The sequence below is a fragment of the Tamandua tetradactyla genome, chromosome 11, assembly GCF_023851605.1.
Source record: "Tamandua tetradactyla isolate mTamTet1 chromosome 11, mTamTet1.pri, whole genome shotgun sequence".
Classification (NCBI taxonomy): Eukaryota; Metazoa; Chordata; class Mammalia; order Pilosa; family Myrmecophagidae; genus Tamandua; species Tamandua tetradactyla.
In genome coordinates, this window is record NC_135337.1 from 73,586,514 (window position 1) to 73,610,738 (window position 24,225).

General features: G+C 39.0%; 2 protein-coding genes across 9 annotated transcripts in view; both read right to left on the reverse strand.

Moving 5' to 3' along the window:
- The window catches only part of WDR27 (WD repeat domain 27), a 347,331-nt gene that overhangs the window by 27,050 nt on the left and 296,056 nt on the right, over positions 1-24,225 (reverse strand). The gene's annotated exons all lie outside the window — the stretch shown is intronic.
- On the reverse strand, positions 19,956-21,552 carry LOC143650966 (sex comb on midleg-like protein 1). Its single transcript, XM_077122211.1, has one exon. The coding sequence runs from the start codon at positions 21,318-21,320 to the stop codon at positions 19,956-19,958; it is 1,365 nt and encodes a 454-aa protein (XP_076978326.1). The 5' UTR covers positions 21,321-21,552.

The following is a 24,225-nucleotide window of genomic DNA, read 5'->3' on the forward strand; positions in this document are numbered from 1 at the left end:
AGCAAAAAAAAAATTGAAGAGGGGGGAATACTCCCTAACTCATTTTATGAGGTCAATATCACTCTCATACCAAAGTCGGATAAAGATACCACAAGAAAAGAAAACTGCAGACCAACTATCTCTCATGCATCTAGCAGAAATACTTAACAAAATACTAGCAAACCAAATCCAACAGCATATCTAAAGAATTATACACGATGATCAACTGGTGTCCTTGGTATACAAGGTTGGTTCAACATAAGAAAATCAACTAATGTAATATACCACACTAACAGCATGAGGAAAAAAAAACCACACATGATCATCTCAATTGATGCAGTAAAGGCATTTGACAAAATACAAAGTATCTTTTCTTATTAAAAAAAAAATGAACTTAGAACACTTCCATAGAAGGAAACTTCCTCAACATGATACAGCACATAAATGAAAAGCCCACAGCCGTCATCCTACTTACTGGTGAAAAACTGAACTCTTTCTGTTTAAGGTCAGGAATAAGACAAGAATGCCCATTTTCACTATTATTCTTCAATATTATACTGGAAGTTCTTTCCAGAGCAACAAGGCAAAAAAAGAAATAAAAAAGCATCCAAATTGGAAAGGAAGAAGAGAACATTCCATATTTGCAGGAGATACAATCCTATATACATAAAATCCTGAAAAACTACAACAAAGCTACTAGAGCTAACAAATGATTTTAGCAAAGTGGCCAGGTACAAGATAAACACCCCAAAGTCAGTAGTGTTCCCACACACAAGCAATGAACAATCAGAAGAAGAAATCACAAAAATGTACCATTCACAATAGCAACAAAAAGAATAAAAATATCTAGGATAAAGCCAACAATTCTTTCTAAATGGCTTGTACACAGAAAATTACAAAACATTGTTAAAAGAAATTAAAGAAGACCTAAATAAGTGGACTAATAAACCATGTTCATGAATTGGAAGACTACGTATCATTAAGATGTCAATACTATCCAAAGCAATTTATAGATTCAATGCAATCACAATCACAATTCCAACAAGCTTCTTTGCAGAAATGGAAAAGCCAATCATCAAATTTATATGGAAGGTAAGGGGCACCAAACAGTTAAAGCCATTCTGAAAAAGAAGAATGAAATTGGAGGACTTAGACCTCCTGATCTTAAAACTTATTACAAAATCATAGTAATCAAAACAATAAGGTAGTGGCAGAAGGACAGATATATAGACCAATGGAATACAACTGAGAGCTCAAAACTCAACCTTAAAAAAAAAAAGGAAAGAAAAAGTGTGATGCGCAACAGTGGCTCAGTGGCAAATTTCTTGCCTGCCATATGAAACCTGGTTTTAATTTCCAGAGCCTACCCATGCCAAAAAAAAAAAAAGAGAGAGAGAGAGAGAGAGAAATCAGCCTTCATATTTATGGCCAACTGATTTTTGACAAGGTAGTAAAGACCACTCAATTGGGAAAAAACAGTATCATTTGCTGGAAAGATGATCTCCATTTCTTAAAAAAAGAAAGAAAGTGTACCTTACCTCACACCATATACAGAAACAACTCCAAATGAATTAAAGACCTAAATATAAGTGCTAGAAGTATCAAACTCCAGCAGGAAAATCTAGGGAAGCTTCTTCAGTACCTTGTGGTAGGCAATGGTTTCTTAAACTTTTCACCCAAAGCACAAGCCACAAAAGAAAAAGTGGGACCTCTTTTCTTAAAATTAAAATTTTTTATTCCTCAAAAGAATTTATCATGAAAGTAACATGACAACCTACACAATGAGTGATAATATTAAGAAACTACATATTTGATAAAGTATTAATATCCAGAATATCTAAAGAAAATTTTTCAACTTAACAAAAAGACAAACACCCCAATTAAACATGGGAAAAAGACTTGAACAGACATTTCTCCAAAGAAGATATTCAAATGGCCAGAAAGCACAAGAAAAGATACTTATCATCATTAGCTATCAAGGAAATTAAAATAAAACCTACAATGATATACCTTTTCACACCCATTAGAATGGCTGCTATAAAAAAATAGAAAATAACCAGTGTTGGAGAGGATGTGGAGAAACAGAAACACTCACTCATTGCTGGTGGGAAAATACAGCGGTGCAGCTGCTGTGGAAGACAGTTTGGCGGTTTCTCAGAATAAGCAGAGAACTTCCATATGACCTGGCAATCCCGTGACAGGTATTTACCCAGAAGAATGGAAAATGGGACTTGGATACTTGCATAGCAGTGTTCACAGTGGTCATTATTATTCACAATTACCAAAAGATGGAAGCTACCCAAGTGTTGAAGATATAAAGTGTTCAATATAAGTGCAATGGAATATTATTCAGCCATGAAAAGGAGCAAAGCCTTGATAGATGCAACAATGTGAATGAACCTTGAAGACATCGTGGTGAGTGAAATAATCCAGACAAAAGGACAGATATTGTATGATTGACTTGAAACAATTAGAATACACAAACTCATAGTCAGAATGTAGAGCACAGGCTGCCAGGGGATGGGGTGGGGATAGGAAATGGGATGTTAAGGCTTAAATGTGCGAGTTCCTGTTGGGACTCACCAATGGTGGTGATGGAGGCTCAGCACTGTAAATGTAAGTACCAGCACTGAAATATGTGAATGTGGCTAGAAGGGAAGATGTTAGGCTGCATATACGGTTAGCAGAACAAATTTTTTTGAAAAGCCAGATAAGCACACTACACAAACTGAACCCTAAGTTAAGACGTGGACTTTAATTATGGTACAATTGTAAAACTGTGCTCTCATCAATTGTAACCAATGTTCCACACGAACGCCAGGGGCTGGTGCTGGGGTGGCGGGTGATAATCCTGTATTGTGTGCATGATTGTTCTGTAAACGTGCAACTTCTCCAGTAAAGAAAAAGATACAGATTGCTGGCCCCCACCCAGGGTTTTCTGCGTTGAACAGTGAGGCTAGAGCCTGCGGGTGTGCGTTTCTAGCATGTGCGCAGGGCGCTGAGGCCATTGTCCGGGGTGGCACTTCACGAGGAACCACGTCACAGCCTTGCCCTCCACGGCCTCTCTGTCGCTGTTTATCAGATACATACACACAAGCTGCAACTGTGCCAGCCATCAAGCTGATAAACACTTCCACAGTTAGCTCTACGGTGCAGATACACACTTTTAGAACATTTCCTTTTGTTTTCAACAGAATTGTGACTTCTCTGCCAAAGTGTAGTGTCTCCTTCGAGCTAAAAATCAAACACGCCATCACTTGAGAAGCTGTACTTCTAAATTTGGAGAATTTCCAAGCACTAATTATTCCACTTATTTTCCATTTTGATCTCATTTATACTTTGCTGGGAAGAAATTGAAACACACATCCCATTCATTCGAAATTTCCAGGGACACAATAATCAATATACATGTACTAATTCATACGCTTTGTAAAATCAGGCTCTTTACACGGTAAATGTTGGACAGCAGTTCAGTTCAGTGCATGCTGTGCTGACAGACCAGAACAGAATGCAAGGCTCTTGCTGGAGCCTCTCTTACTGGAGTAACTCTCCCCAAGTGTCTGCGGTGGAAAACCTCCAAATCCTACTTTCCTTTGTCATTTCATGGAAGTCCACGAAAACCAACATACTGAAGGACAAGTCTGATCGAATAAAGAAAAATAGAATCGCCCTAAGAATGAAAGCAGTACAGCACAATAAACATGGAAAGGACGCTGATGAATCAGACCCGCAGCTGCGATGGGCTGGCCGTGTGTCTACAACACCATCCTCTGAAGGTCTGAGCCCGTCACGTGAAATCTTCCAGCACCTTGTCTTAACAGACTGTCCTGGAACTCCAGGTAAAACAAGGTGGATGATATGTCTACCAGACGTGCGCTCTCACAAACGGGACCGTGCCCTGCAGTGAACAGGAGGCAGCACCATATGCACATCTGGTCGCTGGACCATTTCCATTTGCATTTCAATTATGATTAGGAATCCGTTTGTTAATTTGGCATATTATAAACGTGTATCTTTATTACTTACTAAGGGATATGGGCCCTAAAATTATCTTATTATGTAGCATATAACCTCTGCATTGAGTTGCATGTATACTAGGATTAGAATTGAATTAAAACAACACTGTTGACATTCTGAGGATATAAATTAACACCTGATTGGACATTACATGAAATCATTTAGGTTTATTAAAAAAATAAAATGTTTGAGTTCTGAAAAATACATTCTTTTCATTTCAGATTTCATTTCCTAAATTTTAATTAGGATCCCTGAACTTCCATAGCAGGTTTGATTACGAATAAGGCAAGAACAAATGCCAAAATGTGTGGCTTCTAAAAACAGCATTTTTTTTCCTATTTTCCCAGCACGTTTTTTACCTAGCTAATTAAAATGAGAGAAGACTGGGGAGGAAGGAAGAGACGTAATACCTGTGAGTGTTTGCTTTGACCAGGGAAGGAAAAATCAGTCCCTGAATGGATACAGGCCCAGAGAAGTTCTGGTTGTGGAGGAAAGAACGCCCCTCCTGAGGGTCACCCATTACATCTCCGGGGGATGTTGTCGACAGTGCTGCTTCATCTCGAGACATCTTGCTTACAGTTTTCATCCTTTTAGCTGAGTGAAGACATGACAGGGGGTATATTAGCCAGAGGCCGGATGACAAACTGACGCTCCCAGATCTTTCGCCCAAGGTAGAGTCTTCCCTTCTCCACCAGAAGTGGAAGCCCGTCCCCGTGGCGTGACTCTCCTCCTGAGGGCGGCTGGCGATGCCTGTGAGCTCGATACACTCACCACCGACTTTGATATGGCCCTCCAACCAAGGAGTTTTTCTCATCTTTAAATAGTTGAAAAAACTGAGAAAGAACATTTTGTAATACATGAACATTTTATGAAATTTAAATTTCAGTTATATCTTGTCTTTGCTGCTTTTCTTTCTAAAATGACAGAGTTGAATAACTGTGATACAGCACACGTGGGCTCCTCACAACTTCACACTTTTGCTAGTTGCATCACAAATGGAAGGGATGCACTTATAAATCGACAGCATGTTTGTCATTTGTACTGGATTGCTCAGGAGAAACAGAACCAATATATATATATTACATGTATATATTAAGAGATTCGTTACAGGAATTGACTCACGTAGCAGTAGAGACTGGAAAGCTGAATTTCTCTGGGGCAGGCTATCAGTTGGAAACTCAATGAAGATGAAGCTGAAATTCTCCAGGAAAAGTAACAAATTGGAAACTCCAATGAAGGTGACATATTGGTGGCTGGCTGACAGAGAGGCTGAAATTCTTGTTGACTGTGGAAATTCTCAGTTCTCACTTGAAGGCCTCCAACCCATTGTCTTCTCTCATTACTGAAGGCAATTTATTTTGTTGATTGTAGATTCACTCAGCCATAGATACAATCAAATGACTACTGACTTAAATCCATTTATGCAAAACCATCCAGGAACAATGAAGTCAGAGTTTACTTGACCAGACAACTGGACACCATAATCTAGCCAAATTGACACATGAGATTAACCATTACTGTCCACCCCTCATTACCTTGGCTCCCATGCACAGCTCCTTAAAACATAAATCTCTAAATGAAGACAGTAAAATGGCAATAATTTGCCTAACATAATTCGACTGTCCTGCATACAACTGGAAACTCACTAACCCTTTCCCAGGAGGATGCAGACCCATGGGTGATGGCCATTCTCAGTCTTGATATTCTATAACATAAACACCATGACATATGTTAATAAACGTATATGATGAGAGAGGGATGAAAGGGCTATTTGCTTTATGTATAAGTACACGTTTTCAGAATACAACAGGAATACTAGTAGCCATCACGGTCTCATTTCATCATCAGTTGTGCTATGACCAGCTCCTTCACTGCCCGTTCCACTGTCCACTACCCTCAGAGGTCATGGTCACTGCCCACTGTGATGACCCAAACTGAGTATTACACATGCCACTGTATTAGGACATTTCATTTTTCATTTCCAGAGTGTAAAGAAAAAGAAAAGTAGACGTAATACACCACGCCTCTTGGGCACACTGGGCCATGGATTATTTTTTTATTGAATGCAATGGCAAAGCAGGGTGTTTTATTCACTAAGATACAACCACTGTGCTAACAGGACACAGTACATATCTACATTATCAGACTAAGCACTCATCCCAATATTCCCACAGGAATAAAACTCACAAGAAAGCAATGATCAGAAAAAAATAGCATACTGAAGATGGAATATCTCAACACATCAGAATATGAAAACGAGGGTGCAAACAAAGTCATTGTCTGAGTGGCTAATTTGTTACCCAGACAAGGAATCCACTTAGAGACTGTGAGTTAATTAAATCGCGATTGATTTCAGCAGCCAAAGAAATGAGTCTGGAGAAAATAAGTTCATCCTCGGCTGTTGGCCTTTTGGCTGGAAGAGCTGCTCAAGGGCTGAGACGATACTGGGGCATCAGCAAGGCCTTTCAGTAAGACAGCGCATATCAAGGGTTTTTCCTCGCCTCTTGCTGAGCCAGAAAAAGCTACTGATATTGCTCAGATGATAATATTTTGAAAGGTGTTGAGAAAACACGAAATCAGTATACCCTGAAGTGGAGTCTGCCACGTGGGCTGCAAGTAACGGTGCTAAAGGTGTGGTTCAGGAGAGCTCAATCAGCCTTACACAGCTTGTGGAATCAGAGGTATTTACAGCCTCTGGTTACTCATCATATTGTTTATCTATAGGTACTCAGTGGAAAATATTTGACTCTATCAGGTGTCTTTGAAGCGGGCATCCCAGAGGGCCTCCATTCACGCTCACGCGCCCAGCCTCGCTCTGCCAAGCCCTTCGCCCTGACCTGCCACCAGGCACATTAGGGAGCAAGGGGCCAGAGGCTTGAGTGCGACCTCTTGAGCTCAGGATGGAGGTGAGAGTGCTCTGAGTGAGAAGTCCTCCACCGCTTATCAATAACTGAGGGGCGATGGGGTTCATTTCTGCTGCGGGCGGGATAATGTCCTGTAACTAACCCCAAGCAAAAATCACAAGGCAAAACTGGATTATACTCAAAGCTGATACCACAGCAAACTCATTTCATGATAATTAATATTTGAAGCACAAGTGATATGAAGCTGTTTTATATGCTTCTTGTGCTGTTAAAACAAGAAGCAAGAACTCCATTCCCACGTAAGTTTGAGGTGAAAACATTGTCTGGGCTTGAAGTACAGTTACAGCAGCATTTCTGAATCTCAATGCAAGGGAAAAGGAAATTTCCATATTTCAAAATCCATTTGTGCATTTGAGGAGCACAAAAATATTTGCAATTGATTTTGATAATGAAGAACACTAACTTTGAACCACAAGTAAGCAAAATATTTTCCAAAAACAAACCAAGCTTTTCATTCTTGTTATAGATCTATATTAAAAAATAGATCTATGTTACAAAAAAGGAAAAACCACGCTCTATTTTTATTCAATTGGAAATGATTAATCTGCAAGGTAAAAGGCAAATATCAAAAGAAAAATCCAATAACATTTATGAATACCTGCCAAAGAATGAATATACGCTCACTTAAAATTTAGTATTTATCAATATCAGTGTTTAATAGCACCTATGTGAAGACATTTTCAAAAATTAAATATGAAAAATTTTATCACAAATCAGCACTAATGAAAATATTTGCAATTGATTTTGATAATGAAGAACACTAACTTTGAACCACAAGTAAGCAAAATATTTTCCAAAAACAAACCAAGCTTTTCATTCTTTTTATAGATCTATATTAAAAAATAGATCTATGTTACAAAAAAGGAAAAACCACGCTCTATTTTTATTATATTTTGCATACCACAAAAAAAATAATTGTGGAAATGGTTTCCTCTCCTGTCATGTAACTATGTACACACCATCTTTAATTTTGCCTCCTGACCCATGAAGCCTAAAATATTTACTATCTGGCCCATTACAAAAGAAGTCTGCCAACCCTCCTCTAGACATTACCACTGTCCTCTCATTATTCTGAATATTTAGGCTAATACCCACCTGATATCATCTTGAATATTTTTCAAGTTATCATTCACAGAAAAACAGATGGACGGATGGACTGAAGGAGGGATGGATGGACAGATGTAAGGAGACATAATTTTCTTTTTTGTATTCTTTAAACACAGTAGCCCATAGCCATTAGTTTACTGTTCTATGCTGGGATTACGATAAAATTCTATGGTTGAGGAAAGCATGGATTTTCATTTAAATAATTGCTATCACATGCATATATTTGTACATGACAGTTTACATTGTTTTTCTTATAACAAAGGAATTCAATTCAATAATGACAAAAATAGCTTTAACAAGTTTGGTAACTGGTATAAAATGTTATAAATTATTTCCTTCTAAATAGAAAAAAAAGTATAACTGATAAAATATATCTTTAAAAATTGTCCTCCATATATTAATGAGTTCTGGCTTACATAACTATATTGTCTCCTTATTGAGCATAGAAATTTTATGCCCATGGGTTTTGAAAAATTAACTATTCCTAATTCATATAAAGATCTAAGTCCTGTTAACCTTTCCAATAATCTAATAATTTCACTTAAAATAATGATATGCTATTTATATCTTATATCTAAATGTAATTAAAGTAAAATTTCTGGGTAAAATTTAATAGCTACTATAATATTTAAAGAATCCTTCACCCTAAAATCATTAGCAGCTCAGCCAGATACTGGTCAACCATAGCAAATTTCATTTCGCCACCCATCAAGGAAGTCAAAGTGTTTATTTTTTTAACACTAAACTGAAAACACAAATAGAATATAAATGATTCTTTGGTAACAATTTTTCAAAATTCCAATGTTTAGGTTTTGAGACAACTTTAAACAAGTCGCTTCTGTCATTATTATACATAATAATACATTATGTACTATTATTAAATTCAACAAGCAAGTTATTTTGTTACTTCAGTGTTTAAAAATTATGAAATTTTCCGACCCTAAATCTTTACTCCTCTTGGCTCCTTATTTTCCCTTGAGGGAAGAAAAGAACCAAACATGAACTTTTCATCTATAACAGTTCACACCCAATTTTCAGCTGGGGCTTAAAAAAATGAATAGGAGATTTTTCCATAAGCAAATTACAATTATCTTCTGAAATTGACCTTTCGATAAAGTCTCTGCATGAGGGTCAAGCAATCGTGAGTCACTCTGAGCTGCTGGAGGGGTTGGGGAGTCTGGGAGAGGCTTCACCACAGCATTCGCCTGTGTTCTAGTTGAACAGTTGTTTAGTTCAACTAGTTTAACATAGGAAAGTCAGGAAGTAAAAATATGCCAAGCATTTCTAAACCTACTCACAATTGGGTATCCCAGATGACCAAAGGACAAAAAGAACCTCACAAATCCATAATACGAATCACTGAGCCTAAAGGGAACTTCAAACTGAATCGTTCTTTTAGCTCCTTTGTTCTGGAACAGGTTGAGCCACGTAGCGGGAAAGGGCCTTACGTGCTCCACAACCATTATGGGAAAGCCTCATAACAGGCCCCTGAGGCAACATCACCCAGGTTCACAGGGGAGGAAATTCAGGCTCCAGAGGCTGGGGGATCTGAGAGCGAGGCACTCACACCACCCAATGTTTTTTCTGACGTTACTCGAAGGTTGTTTAAAGCTACAAACGTGAGCATTTCAAACCTCCCCCAGTGAGTCTATGCAGACGCACAGAAACTATGGTTAAAAAATGCATAGGTTCAGATTTTTTATCTTTCAGCACGTTTCAGATTGTCTGAATTATGTTCAAGTAGGGCTCTGAAAATACCAGAATAAGAAACGCAGCATTTCCGGAATACGGAGAATGGGAATATCCCTTCTTCAGACAATCGTGGGGTTTCCTCTCAACAGCAACTGTTGAGGTCAGCTGAGTTCAAGCACAAGGTGAGCGCTCTACATGTGTTCCTACTTACTATCATTCCTGACCCTCACCACAACCTCGTGATTTAGTTATGACTACTGCCGTTGCCGAGAGAGGGGCTCAGTGAGTTTATTTGTTCCAGTTCACATACAAAAAAGTGTTGAAACGTATCTTGAAAGTTTAGATGATCCTTTTAAAAACTTGTCTTTTTAGAATGGAATATTCTGTCAATGTTATCAATAGGCCTTAGATATTCAGCTCATATTAATGCACAGTATCAAACCTGACTAACTTCTGGGCTATTTGTAGCACACTATGAATAAAGCCCATACACTCAACACGTGCACCCACCAGACAAGGTCCTGGGTCTTTCGGATAGTGAGGAAAAAGGCAGAAGAGTTCTCTCTTTGCTGAGGAGTTTACGTTCTGTGGTGGGAGAAGAAGGGTCCTAATAAGTAGAGAATACACGGTGAGAGAGAGAGAGAGAAGGGGCTCAATGACAGGTAAGTAGGTGGAGAGGTTAGAGAGTGAGCTGGGTGATCGGTAAGTGGAGAGATGATAGGAGATGATGATGATGTTACGTGGCCAGATGATAGATGGATGGATAGATAGATGATGGATGGATGGGTACATAGATGGTAGGTGGATGGGTAGATAGATGATGGATGGATGGATAGATGACAGATGGATAGATAGACAAATGGTGGATGGATGGATAGATAATGACAGGTGGATGGATAGATAGATGACGGATGATAGATGACAGGTGGATGGATAGATAAACAATAGATGGATGGATAGATAGATGACAGATGGATGGACAGACAGACGATAGAAGGATGCATAGATAGATGATAGATGGATGGGTAGATAGGTGACAGATGGATGGATAGATAGATGATAGGTAGATGGATAGATAGACGATAGATGGATGGATAGACAGATGATAGATGGATGGGTAGATAGATGATGGATGGGTAGATAGGTGATGGATGGGTAGATAGATGACAGATGGATGGATAGATAGACGATAGAAGGATGTGTAGATAGATGATATATGGATGGATAGATAGATGACAGATGGATGGATAGATAGATGACAGGTGGATGGATAGACAAACGATAGATGGATGGATAGACAGATGATAGATGGACGGATAGATAGATGATAGGTGGATGGGTGACAGAAAAATTTCAATGCACAGAGTGATTAGTCTAAAATGAAATAATGAGAAGGACTGGGATAGAGAGCAAGTGTCCAGAGGAGAGGTTGTGGTGGGTGGAATCATGTCTAAAGACCACACACACCTGTTCCAGTCCTCGCCCCTGTGCTATGAGTGCACTGTTAACGGAATTTGGTGGAAAGGCTAAAATTAAAAAGACTGACAATGCCAAGTGTTGGTAAGTACGTGGAGCAAATTAAGCCCTCATACACAGATGACAGATCTGTAAATCCATACAACCTTTGGAAAACCAGATTTGTTGACCAAAGTTTAGAGTACACGTGCCTGTGCCTATCAATTCCCGTGCTAGCTGCTGTACTGAAAGCATGTGTGCACACACTAAGAGATAAGTATGGCAATGTTTACACAGCATTAGGTGTGATGAGTCAAAAAAGCAACAGATGCTGGGTCACTTATAAAACGTTCAAAAGCAAGGAAACACGACTATATGATGTAGGGATGTATGTTTTTAAAATTAAAACTAAAAGCAAGGAGATGATTACCATAAAAGCTAGAATGTGTAACACTGAATAGTGTTTGGGAAATGGATACAGTACTTATTGGGACGAAGGTCAATGACAAATTGTTGTTTTACACATTTTTTTTATACTTTCATCACTACGATATTTTTCAGAATAAAAAAGGGAAGTGGAGAAAGAATAATATCAACAATAACAATACAAAATAAATCAAAGAAAGACAAGCCTTTCTAAAACAATAAGAAAAAAATTCAACTCAACAAGATGCATGCCCAGTTTCGATATTCACAGCTAATTCCAATAAATTCAAAAATAATTATTGAAACTGCCATATCATTTGAAATTTTGTTTTATAAATTTCTGTAATACATTCAAAGTAGGCCAGAATTAAACAAAGATACTTCCTATCACCATTCTGATATAAACATGTTTTGAAAATACTATCTAGTAAAATCAGAGAATGAAATACAATAAGGAGCATACATACAGACCAGAAATTAGGAGTCAAACTGATTTTTATTTGCATATGAGTGTTTATTTTAAAAAGGTACAGATAGGTGAATAAAAGTAGTCAATAGAAGAATGATTTGAAAATCTACAAATTTCCTTCATATCAATAAAAAGTTCTCAGGAAACACAGTGGAAAAGTAGGCTCACACTGTAGACTACTCCAACAATATGAAAGGAATATAAATAATTATGAACATTTATTATATTTGGATCTATTATTAATATTAAAATATAAATGAAAAGAATAGCAATTAAATAATATTGGATATATATAACAAAATTTGTGAGGGATCTATCTTTTTAAAAATGCCTAAAAAAGAGCCACGTAAAGGAGCACTTGAAAAGGCACAGCGTGCTCTTCAATGAGAATATTCAAAATCATGAAGATGTCAAATAACTGAAAATTGATTTATGAATTGCATGCAATAATAATACAACTTCAATGTGACTAAATAATTACAACATTCATCTGGAAAATTAAATTAAAATCACAAAAAAAACTGAAAATGGCAGAAAAATAAGGAAATCCAACCACTACTACTCTATAAAGGCAAAGAAAAATCTGACAAAAATGTCAGAACCAATTTTTTTGGCTGTATGGAAATTAATCAAAGAATTGCAGCAGCCTGGGGAGAACTTATTTAAAAAACAAACGATTGAATCTCAGTAAGAACTGTGATGGTGGTGGTGTTTTAACTTATCAAGTCCCACCCCCCACTTCTCAGCTAAGGGGAGCCTGAAATAGCAGCCACACTCCTGTGCTTCTGGGAGCAGAAGGAGCCTCATTCACAAAGAACTTTAGTTGCCTGTTTGGACCTTTCAGGCGTGTCCATGGAAGACTGGCTCCAAAGGCTTGTCTTTGTTTTGCCTGAGTTGGCACTGGTTGGTGTTAAAGCTGCTAACTGACAGACACTTGATGAATTATTATCAATTTTTATGAAATATTTTCATATTAAAGGTAGAAATACCTTTATAACAAAATAAAGACTAATGCTTTAGTTGCACCTGCCAATGATGATAGGTAAATGGCATCTGGAACAAACAGCAGACGAACCAAAAAACCTGGGGAAGGAAGGCTAGGGAAACGGATGTGCATAAGGGCACTGAAAAGCTCTGGCATATTCCCAGGAATCCAGAGGGTCTAACATGAGAACTAGAAAACAAAGAGCGAAGTAAACTCAAAGTAAGAAAAAGGAAGGAATTAATATAGAGTGGAAATAAATAAAATGGTGAATAGAATAGAAAAACAATACAGAAAAATCAGCGAAACCAGAAGCTGTGTCTTCAGTAATAGCAGCAAAAATGACAAATTCCTAGCTAGAACAACCAAGGAAAAAAAGGTGACTCGAGTTACTAAAATCAGGAATAAAATGGGGACATTATGATTGGCTCTTCAGAAATAAAATAAAGAATTAATATCAATTACTCTCAGTATTTTCCCCAAAAAGCACCAGAGAGGAGGGAACACTTTGCAACTCGTTCGTTGAAGCCAACGTTACCCTGATACAAAAACTAGACAAAGACAGCACAAGAACAGGAACAGAACAATATTCCTAGTTGATAAAGATGAAAAATCCTCAACAATCTAGCAAATAGAATTTACCAATATGCAAAAAGGATTACATGCCATGATCAGTTGGAATGTATCCCAGGAATGTGAGGTTGGTTCTAATCAATTAATGTATTACACCACATCTTTAGAATTAGGGGGAAAAACACAAGATCAACTCAAAAGATGTAGAGAAAGCATCTGACAAAATCTAATAGCCTTCCAAGATAAAAAGGACCACTCACCAGACTCACCATAGAGGGGAGCTTCCTCAACCTGGCAAACGGCATCTGTGCAAAACCCACAGCTAACACTATACTCAGTAGAGAAAGACTGAAGGCATTTCCCTCAACAGCGAGCACGTCTACTCTTACAACTCCTATACAACACTGCACTGGAGGCTCTCGTCAGAGGGGCAGCGAGGGAAGGAAGTGAAATAAAAGGCAACAGGATTGAAAAGGAAAAAGTAAAACTATCTCTGCTTGAAGATTACATTATCTGTATATAGAAAATTCTAAAGAAGCCACTAAAAATTATTAACTAATAAGTTCAGCAGGGTTGCAAGGAACAAGATCAATACACAAAAATCAATTGTGTAATGTTAAAATAAATTTAGATTGAAATGCTAGTGATCAATGAAAGGGTGGGGTAAGGGGAATGGTATGTATGAATTTTTTTCTGTTGTCTTTTTGTTTCTTTTTATGAATTGATACAAATTTTCTAAGAAATGATCATGATGACGAATATGCAACTATGTGATGATATTGTGAATTACTGATTACATTTGTAGAATGGAAAAAAAAATCAATTGTGTAGAAAGGAGCAAACCAAAAATGAAATTAAAAAACCATGTTCATGCATTGGAAGACAGCACTGTTAAGATGAGAACACTTCCCAAGTGTGTCTGCAGATACAACACAATCTCTGTCAAAGCCCCATCTGACATCTTTGCAGAAACTGACAAGTTGTCTTAAGGTTCATATGGAAGTGCAAGGACCCCCAAACAGCAAAACAAAAAATCTTGAAAAAGAAGGAAAAAGTTGGAGTACTCCCATGTCTCAATTACACTTAGTATAAAGTTACAGTAATTACAGCAGGGTGTTGGCATGATGATAGGCTGGTAGGACAATGGAGTGTGATGGCTAGTCCAGAAATACACCCATATGTCGGTGGTGAACTGACTTCCAACAAGGGTCCCAAGACCACCCCACGAGGATTGTGTCTTCAACAGGAGGAGCTGAGACAGCTAGATATCTACATGCAAAAGAATGAATTTGGACCCTTACTTAAAACATATTTAAAAACTAACATAAAATGAATCAAACACATAAATATAAGAGCTAAAACTATAAAATTCATAAAAGGAAATACAGCTGTCAATCAGTATGACCTTTAATCAAGCAACAGCTTCTTAGATATGACCACAAAAGCAATAAGGAGCTAAGTGAGAAAAGTTAATTTTGACTTAATCTAAACCTATAACTTTTTTTGAGTCAAAGGACATAGTCAAGAAAGTCAAAATACAACCCATAACATGGGATAAAATATTTGGAAAACATATATCTGATAAGGATTGAGTATCCAGAATACATGGTGAATTCTTATAACTCAGCAATAAAAAGCAAATTACCCAATTAAAAACATACAAGAGATTGAAACAGACATTTCTTCCAATAAGATATTTGAATGGCTAACAAGGACATGAAAAGATGATCAACATCATTAGTCATTAGGGGACAATAAATCAAAAGTACAACGATAAACCACTTCAGACCCATGCAAATGGCTATAATCAATCAATTATATCAGTCAACCAACAGCAAGTGTTGGCAAGGATTTGGAGAAATTAGAACCCTCCTGCACTGCTGGTGGAATTGTAAAATGACCCATCTGCTACAGAAGATGGTTGGAAGTTATTCAAAAAGCTAAACACAGAATTACAAATGGTCAAGTAATCCAATCTCAGGTATGTATCCCAAGGGGCCTGAAACATGTTCACCCAAAAACTTGTATGTGAATGTCCATAGCGGCATTATTCAAAATAGCTGAAAAGTAGACACATCCCATCCATCCATCAACTGGTGAGTGGGTAAATGAAGGAGTCATATCCATACTATGGAGTTAAATACTGTTACACACCCCAAATGTATAGACCCTGAAGACGGTATGGTAAGTTAAAGACACCACACTCGAAGGGCACATGTTTTATGATTCATTTAGGGAATGGGAGCATTGGATCTTGCCTCTTAAACACATGCTCAATGCAAACCCTCTCCTGCCAAGTGTGAACTCATTTGTAAAGATCCTGGGGGAACCATTTAGAGGAGGCTAATTTAGGGTGGGCCTTGATCCGTAAGACTGGGGTCTTCACACGCGAAGGAAATCGGACACAACGATGGACGGGGCTGGCGCAGGAGACGGCCACGGGATGGGGCTCTGCATGGCGCCAGTGGCCACTGCCTAGGACACGAGGCTGCTGACCTCGGTTTCAGACTTGCAGCCTCCAAACAGCCAACCGACCTGCGAGATGCTGTCTCGGCAGCCCTGGAACACCGAGAAGCACCAGCGGACAGGAGAGCTGGGAGTGGGCGAAGTAGGGATGTTTAGAGGCAAGTTGTGTGAAGTGCAGCCCTGTATACGTGACGCAATAATCCTTCACCGTCTCCTCACGAAATATACAGGAAAAGGCCCAGCTCTCATTACTGTGTTGTGAAATTTCATCAGTTTGGATTTATGTCCAGTTTTTAAATGCTGCTTCAAGTTAGGCCCGAGGTGAAAAACCGAGTCTTCCTGTGGGAGCCACCGCCTCAGTTAAGAAAAGAGTGGCCCGGTATTTGGAGAACAAAAAGAGACACATCACAGAAACAGGGCAGCGGGTGGGAGAGAGCTGTAACTGATGGAATGTTCTGGAGTTTCTCGTGACAATGGCTGCACAACACAGCGCGCAGACCAAAAAGCACGGCGTGTGGCAGTGCTGAACTTGAGGGTCTACAGATCACATATTTATTTTTTAAAATCTTATATATATATATATATATACATATATATATTTACAGATGAAAAAACAAACAGGGTTTGCCTCAGCAGTTTATGTGGGGCAGGAACAGAGAAACGATGTGGGCTGGGGGCTGACAGCAGTAAAGTGATGGCATCTGGGTCATTATTCTCCCCACGTTCAGATATTCCTAGAATTTTTATAATATTCTTTTAAAAAAAGAACAGCTAGGAAAACATTTTAAAGAAGGACATTGAGGGGTAGTTATTATAGAGCTACATAATGAAAACAGGTGGAATTTATATTAAGAAACCAAACCAAGAATATCTAACACTTTATCAAACAGTGGATTTGGAATATTTAAGATTAGTAAGAAAGAAATAATACTAAGCAAGTAACGTTGTGATGGCTAGCTAATCATTTGGGAGAAAAATAAATGGATAATACCCTTGCCTAACACTGCACATTCAAATATAGTCAGTCCATAAGAATTATATTTTTAAATAAAAATGTAAAAATAAATCATTACAAATTGTGTAAATATGAAACACAAAACTAGGAAAATATCAGTGAGTATGTAGTCTTAAGGGATTGTTCTGCTAAGTCTAATAATAAAATTAAAATTCAGGATTTTTTTTAAAGATCACAAACTGAGAAAAAACATTCCTAACATATTAAAAGGGGTTGATTCCTACAGGAAAAAAGGGGGTCTTTCCATGGAAAAATTAATTTAAAAGGTGAATTAATAATTCACAAAACGTGAAATACAAATGCCCGACATGCTCAAATGCTTCCTCTATTTTGACTTTCTAATAACAGCAACCCCTTCTGTCTTAGGGAGTTGTCCCATTTTATGGGTCTTCAGGGAGGAAACGAGAGGCTCCTTCCACAAGAACCGAAACCGCAGGCCACTTTCTCTCCCAGGCCCTCAGGTGTGGGGACCAGCCTGCAGCCTGAGCATCACAGCTCAGCTGCATGTGTGCCGGATGTGGTCCGAGGAGCAGAGGGGAGGAAACGGAGCATAGTGCCCGCCTGCCTGGGGCAGAGGCAGCATCAGCTGCAGGGGGCAGGGCCCAGTGGCATCCAGCAGCTGGCACAGGCACCCACAGACACGGTGCCCGAGTCTCGGCTGCAGCGACATCACTTCTATGACCCGGTGCTGACAGTGTCCTGAAGCCAATTCTGAGCCTGGTTCTTAAGCCCTCCCAATGGTAATGTTATTTTTCCAATATCTTTTTAATAAACTTCTTTTCTGCAAGTAAAACTCTAAATAATACACCCAAATTTTTTTTAGAAAAAAACTATCTTACTTATAATGGAAGGAATGCAATTTAAATGTCATTTTCATTTTATAGGTTAAAGAAATTTAAAAAAAATAACTTTTTCGTTTTGTCCAATGTGGATAAACAGTTTGCTATCATTATTAACATTTGATACAGTAGCATTCAGATATGTCATTCCTGAATTATGTGGGTATAATTCAGGAATTATACCAGTTCTTACTGGAAGATAAATAATTGGTCATTTTGGAGAAATATTGGCAATATTTATCAAAAAGCCTTTTAAGAAGTGAGGACATTCACTCAGCAACTGCACTTCTAAAAATTTATTGTGGGAAAACAGACGAGTATAAATGTGTTTACAAAGTACTCATCATAGCATCATGAAGATCAGCAAATGGACTGGAAGCTATCCGAATGTACAACAGGAGCGTCACTAAATAGTGATGCCTATATAATAAAAATCCTCTGCAACTATCAAGGCAGTTATGCGAAACATCAGTATTTGTAGTAGGATCTCACTTTTCTCTGTGTTTATGGAGATACAAACACATATACCCACATAATTCAGGAATGACATATCTGAATGCTACTGTATCAAATGTTAATAATGATTATGTCTAGGTGGTAGGGCAACTAATGACTAAAGGCTGTTTTTTTTTTCATTTGTTTGTTTGCTTTATCTTGTTCATTGATATTTTCTATTTTCCAAAATAAATAGGTATTTTTCTTTTAAAAATGGGAAAACATTTTTTTTTGTTAATTATTTTGGTTAACTTTATTAAATTTTAAAATCAGAAAACTGCAGAACATATTATTTATGCAAACACCTGAGGAATATTCAACTGGGCACAGGATCTTCACTCAAACAATTTGAAAGAAGACCAAGTTTAAGTTACAATCTTGTGTTATAAAACATGAAGAATAACACAGAAGAAACCTCCTTTCAAACCACATATACCTAGAAAATAGGTGCTTTCGAATATTAAGTACATTTGGTTTTCTAAAAAGAAAATGTACATTTGTGTCTGTGGTGTACTCTGTATTGGCAGTTATAAGAAACGGCTAATAAATTAGCACTACCTCTCACAGCTTATCAACACTATACCAAAAATCATACAAAGTAGTAACAATGTAATAGCAGAGTAACAATGAACATTTCCCTAGAAAGTTCTATTTTGACAACAAAGCCCAAAATGACAAGTGACAAGTAGTGCATCTTCCAAAATATAACAGAATAAATGGCTCAGATCTAAGCAAATTAGAAACACTGCATAGGACAGAGAACCTCCCTGTGAGGTTGTTTCTTATCCCCTGAGGATTAAGTTAAGAGGTACTAGTGATGGTAAACAATGCACATATTTTTAGCAGAATAAAAACATCTAACTATATATGTAGTTCATCAATGGTGCAAAGTGCCATTTTAAATTCAAAAATAAAAGGTTTATTTGTGGGCATACCTATAGATATAGAATAAAATATAAATATGATATAGTATCCATATGGAGAATAAACACATTTCAATAAAATATGTATCTTTTCAAAATTTGGATATAGGTATTGTTATAGAGATGAGAACAACGAATGCCTAGCTAAATGTCCAAGCTGAGTCAAAATATGGAAAGTTTTAAAATAATAGGTATTTCACTGAAAAAAACTGTATTCAGACTCCATCCAAACCACCCTTGAAGTATAAATATCTCCTACATAAAATGACTATTTTATCTAACCTATAATTTATCAAAAAACTTATTTTGGGGGGAATATCTATAAGCTTATTTTTTTAAAATCCAAACAAATACAACATACTAAGAAATAAATAACAGAGGAACATACGTTATATGGCTCTTCCTTTTCAGGAAACTAGTAGAACATGGACAGGATATTGCAGCAATGGACAGATAAAATATTGCTAATTTGAATTTGTAAATACTAATATGTTAAATCGTTTTTTAAAACGTAGATTGGACTGTAATGTGGTTCTACAATTCATATAACATATTTTTAAAGGAAACTTCTATAAAACAAGAGCAAAACAATTTTATAACCCTGGAATTAAGTCCAATCTAAATTTATAGAAACATTTTTTAACCGTGGAAGTATTTTTCTTAAGTCTATCAATGTAGTGACATAGTTTCACAGTTATTCCCAACTTCAGCCCCATATACTTCCTCATCATGTCACTTTTGAGTAGTAGCAGAGCCTTCCCATCAATGTCGTGATAACGGAAGAGGCCAGCAAGGGGGGTGAATGACTGAGGATCCATTTGTTCCATAAACTGTATCACTTCTTCCACTGACCAGCTCGAAGGATCCTCAGAGAAGCTTTGTGTCACGTCTCCGGCGTCAAGTTCAACTGGTGAACTTGTAACGAAATTGGGAGGGATGGAATTGGGAGGTGATGAGTTAGTGTGTTTGCTGATGCTCTTATTCTCCAGTAAACCGTAATTCATCAGGTCAGTGTTATTTGTTGGACTGCATTCTCCAGGGACCATCATTGTTGAAGCTGGCACTTCAGAAGCTTGGGCAGAGGAGATAACACTGCTGGTGCTTGGAGCACGTGGGCTGGAAAAGCAGGGCATTGTGGACGGACCAGGCATTGGGTCATCCGGTAAGAAATAAGGCTGAAATGAATGCCACGGTGGGCTCCGCTCAAGGCTCAGCTCCTGCTCCTGCTCCTGCTCCTCCTCCTGCTCCTCCTCCTGCTCCTGCTCCTCCTCCTGCTCCTGCTCCTGCTCCTCCTCCTGTTCCTGCTCCTGCTCCTGCTCCTCCTCCTGCTCCTGCTCCTGCTCCTCCTCCTGCTCCTGCTCCTGCTCCTGCTCCTGCTCCTGCTCCTCCTCCTGCTCCTGCTCCTGCTCCTGCTCCTGCTCCTGTTCCTCCTCCTCCCTGAAAAACGGCTGCTCTGGTTCAGAGGGCACATCTGATTGAAAAGTCGTTTCTAGGGGGTTGTTCGGGACATCATCACTTTCATTATCCCGCCTTCCCACTGGCAGGGTTGGACTATAACTTTCAGGGTAAGAGAATGTAGCGGGAGGCTCCTTCTTCCTCAATTTCTGGAATCTCATTTTTCTAGAAAGCAGGTAACTGTAATTCTTATATGCATATCCAAGTGGCTTACGATTTTGCCACATAGCTTTCATACGGAAACGGTGGATTTTTGTAACCTTTCCATGCATCACATCAAACTTCTTATCCAGGTTTTGAATAGCATCATGTATGACCTGGCAATGGGTAAGGATGTCCGACATTGTTTTTTGTTGTTCCTCATGGTACGATGTGTCAGATACAACACTTTCCTGATTAATATATGTATTGTTTGGTTCATATGCATAAAGGACAGTGTTATCATCGTCATAAGTAGGTATTCGTGTTCTTATCACATCATTATCGCTGGACCCGCTAGACATCTTTTTGTGTGTGTGTGCAACAGAATAACTCCACTTCCTCTGAGTTGTACCTATTTATTTTTAAACTTGCTGGTGGGTTTATTTGTGAAACTGCCTGGTTCCCTAGGACTGCTAAACCTTCCACTCCCGTTTTGGAACTACGCCACCTGTGGAGGACGCGGGAAGAACCGCTCGCAGTGGCCCAGTCTCCCCGATCGGTGACGGCAGTGACCGTTAAAACCACTTGCGACTTTGGAACGTCGCTGCTGCCGGAAACGCCTACCCTCCCCCACCCCACCCCCCGGGCGTGCGTTCGCCGCGAGACCCAGGAGCACCCCGGAAAACATTTTTAAATATCTCTGAAATTAAAAATTATTCCACCAGCACTCATTTTGTATATATACATTTTAAATTTCCCATAAAATGACTACATGCTCTACACAGATTCCACTATATTCGAGCTTTTTTAATCATAGGTAATCTGAATGAATTAAATTATATTTATGAGCCATTTTCTCATTCAACTTAAATTGCTCTTCAATGAATAAGAGAAACAAATTAGCTTTATACAGATCCCATTTTAAATGGACCACCATTTAAAAATGTCTATTCAGAATAGCAGACACACAAGCATTAACAATTTCAAAGGCCTTGATATTTGGGAGCATTATATGCAGGCAATTTTGTTATTATACCTCTCCCCATGGTATCATATAGATGCTCAGTTGTATCATTTGTCCTGGAGTGTAAGAAAGGTTACCGTCTTCTTAAAATTCACCAGCTGCCTCAGCACTGCGCAGCGACCAGTGATGGCAACCTGGGTGTGTGACAGAAGCCCTGTGCGAGGAGGATATAGAAAAGCTCCATCTACTTCAAGGCAGCTCTGCAGGTGGTACGTCGTTCGCACAGAGCTTGCACAGAGCTGCCTCACAGCCCGGAGATCAGGCCCCCGTGGGGCCCCGCGCGGGCGCCTGCAGGGTGTGCGCTGCTGGCCTTGGGGAGCTCCGGCTGCACCCAGACCCCCAGCCATGGGCCACCTTGGGCCCTGTGGACACACACGCATCACAGGGGTCCCTGGAGAGGGCCGTTCCTGCCGCATGCTGGCCCACGTGTTCTGCACAGCGGCTCCAGGAAGGATGCCGGCAAGCTCAGGGCTCTGCCTTTTCCCTTACGCCCTCTTTCCTAAGTCCCCTGCTCTGCTACCCTAACTGACAGCACCGCCGCTTCTCCACTTGTGACATACCTGGTCCCCGCGTCTCTGCTTCTCGACACATACGAGCGGGTCTGAGGAAGAGGCGCACGCAACCTCGCGTGTGCAAAAGCATGGCTTCGGTAGGGGTCCGGCCGGGGTTGTGTTCATCCTCGTACTGCGCGGTGGCCACTCTGCAGATGGCCGTCCACAGCCACGCAGCCCACCCTCCACCACAGACGACACACTTAACCTCCCTGTGACACGCTGCACACTGGGGAAAACTCGCTCAGCCATCACCTGAATTCTAGAGCACGCCTCAGCCACAGGCCTACGTTCTAGGATTAGAGAATTCCTTTTCTAAAATGTGTTGCAAACTTCCCTAACACATCACACCCACCCACACACACACACGCACACACACCTTATTTCTGGGATGGCATTCTGCATTTTAAAGACTTTGTGTGTGCTTTGCTAGCCACTCCGACACACTCCTCACGCCATACGTGCCCTTCACTTAGAGTAAGTTCTACGAAAACCAGACTTTTTTCAGTAGCTTAACCAGAATCAGTCACACTTCCAGAACATTTTTATCAGCCAACCCCCACCTCCAGAGCTCTGATCATTTCCTCTCAGCCCCCACTCTCCTGGTTCTAGGAAAATATTCAACTACTTTCTGTCTCTAACGATTTGCCTATCTGGATATTTCATGTAAACAAAATCATACAATTTGCAGCCCTTTGTGACTGATTTCACTTAGCACGGGGGTTTTAATGTCCAAATATATTTCAGCAGGCATCAGTACTTCACTTCTTTTTCTTGCCAAATTGGGTTCCAATGTATGGCTATACCACATTTTGCCTATCCATTCATCAGTTGATGGTTATCTGGGATATTTTTACTTTTTGGCTGTTTTGAATAATGCTGCTATGCATATTCATATTCATGTTTATATGGATATATGTTTCCATTTCTCTTGGGAATACACCTAGGAGAGAAATTCTGGATCATATTATAAATCTGTGTTTAAGCACTTGAGAACACAAGTTTAAGCACTTAGACCCTGTTCTAAGGTGGTCGCACCATTTTACACAACATCCGCAGTGGAGAAGGGTTCCAACTTCCCTACAGCCTCACTAACACTTGTTAGTAGGTCTCTTCTATTACAGAAAACCGTCCTACTAGGTGTGAGTGGCATTTCCTTGTGGCTTTCACTTGCATTTTCCTAATGACGTCACCTAGCTTTCCATGTGCTCACTGGCCATTCTGTACATCCCTTCTGAAGAAATTTAGATCCTTTGCTCATTTAAATTGGATTGTCATTTTACTATTGCACTGTAATAGTTATTTATATGTTCTAGATATAAATCTCTTATCATATATATAATTTAGATTTTCCACCATTATGTGGGTTGCTTTTACATTTCTGTGATGTCACTTGAAGTGCTATGGTTTTAATATTGATGACATCACCTTTATTTTTCTACTGTTACTTATGCACTCGGTGTCGTATCTCAGAGCATTGCAGAGTCCCAGGCTGCAGAGGTTCACCCCACGCTCTCTTCTGAGAGGTCTCTACTTCCAGCTCATATATTCATGTTTCTGTATGCTTTCTTCTAAGAGTTCTCTACTTCTAGCTTGTATTCTAGCAAAATGCAGGTCTCTGCTGCATTTTGAGTGACTTTTTGGTATGGTGTAAGGAAAGGATCTGTATTCATGTTTTGCACATGGAGACCC

Bases quoted from the DNA above. Each gene is read 5' to 3' on its own strand.
- LOC143650966 (XM_077122211.1), bottom strand. From the start codon at position 21,320: ATGTCTAGCGGGTCCAGCGATAATGATGTGATAAGAACACGAATACCT.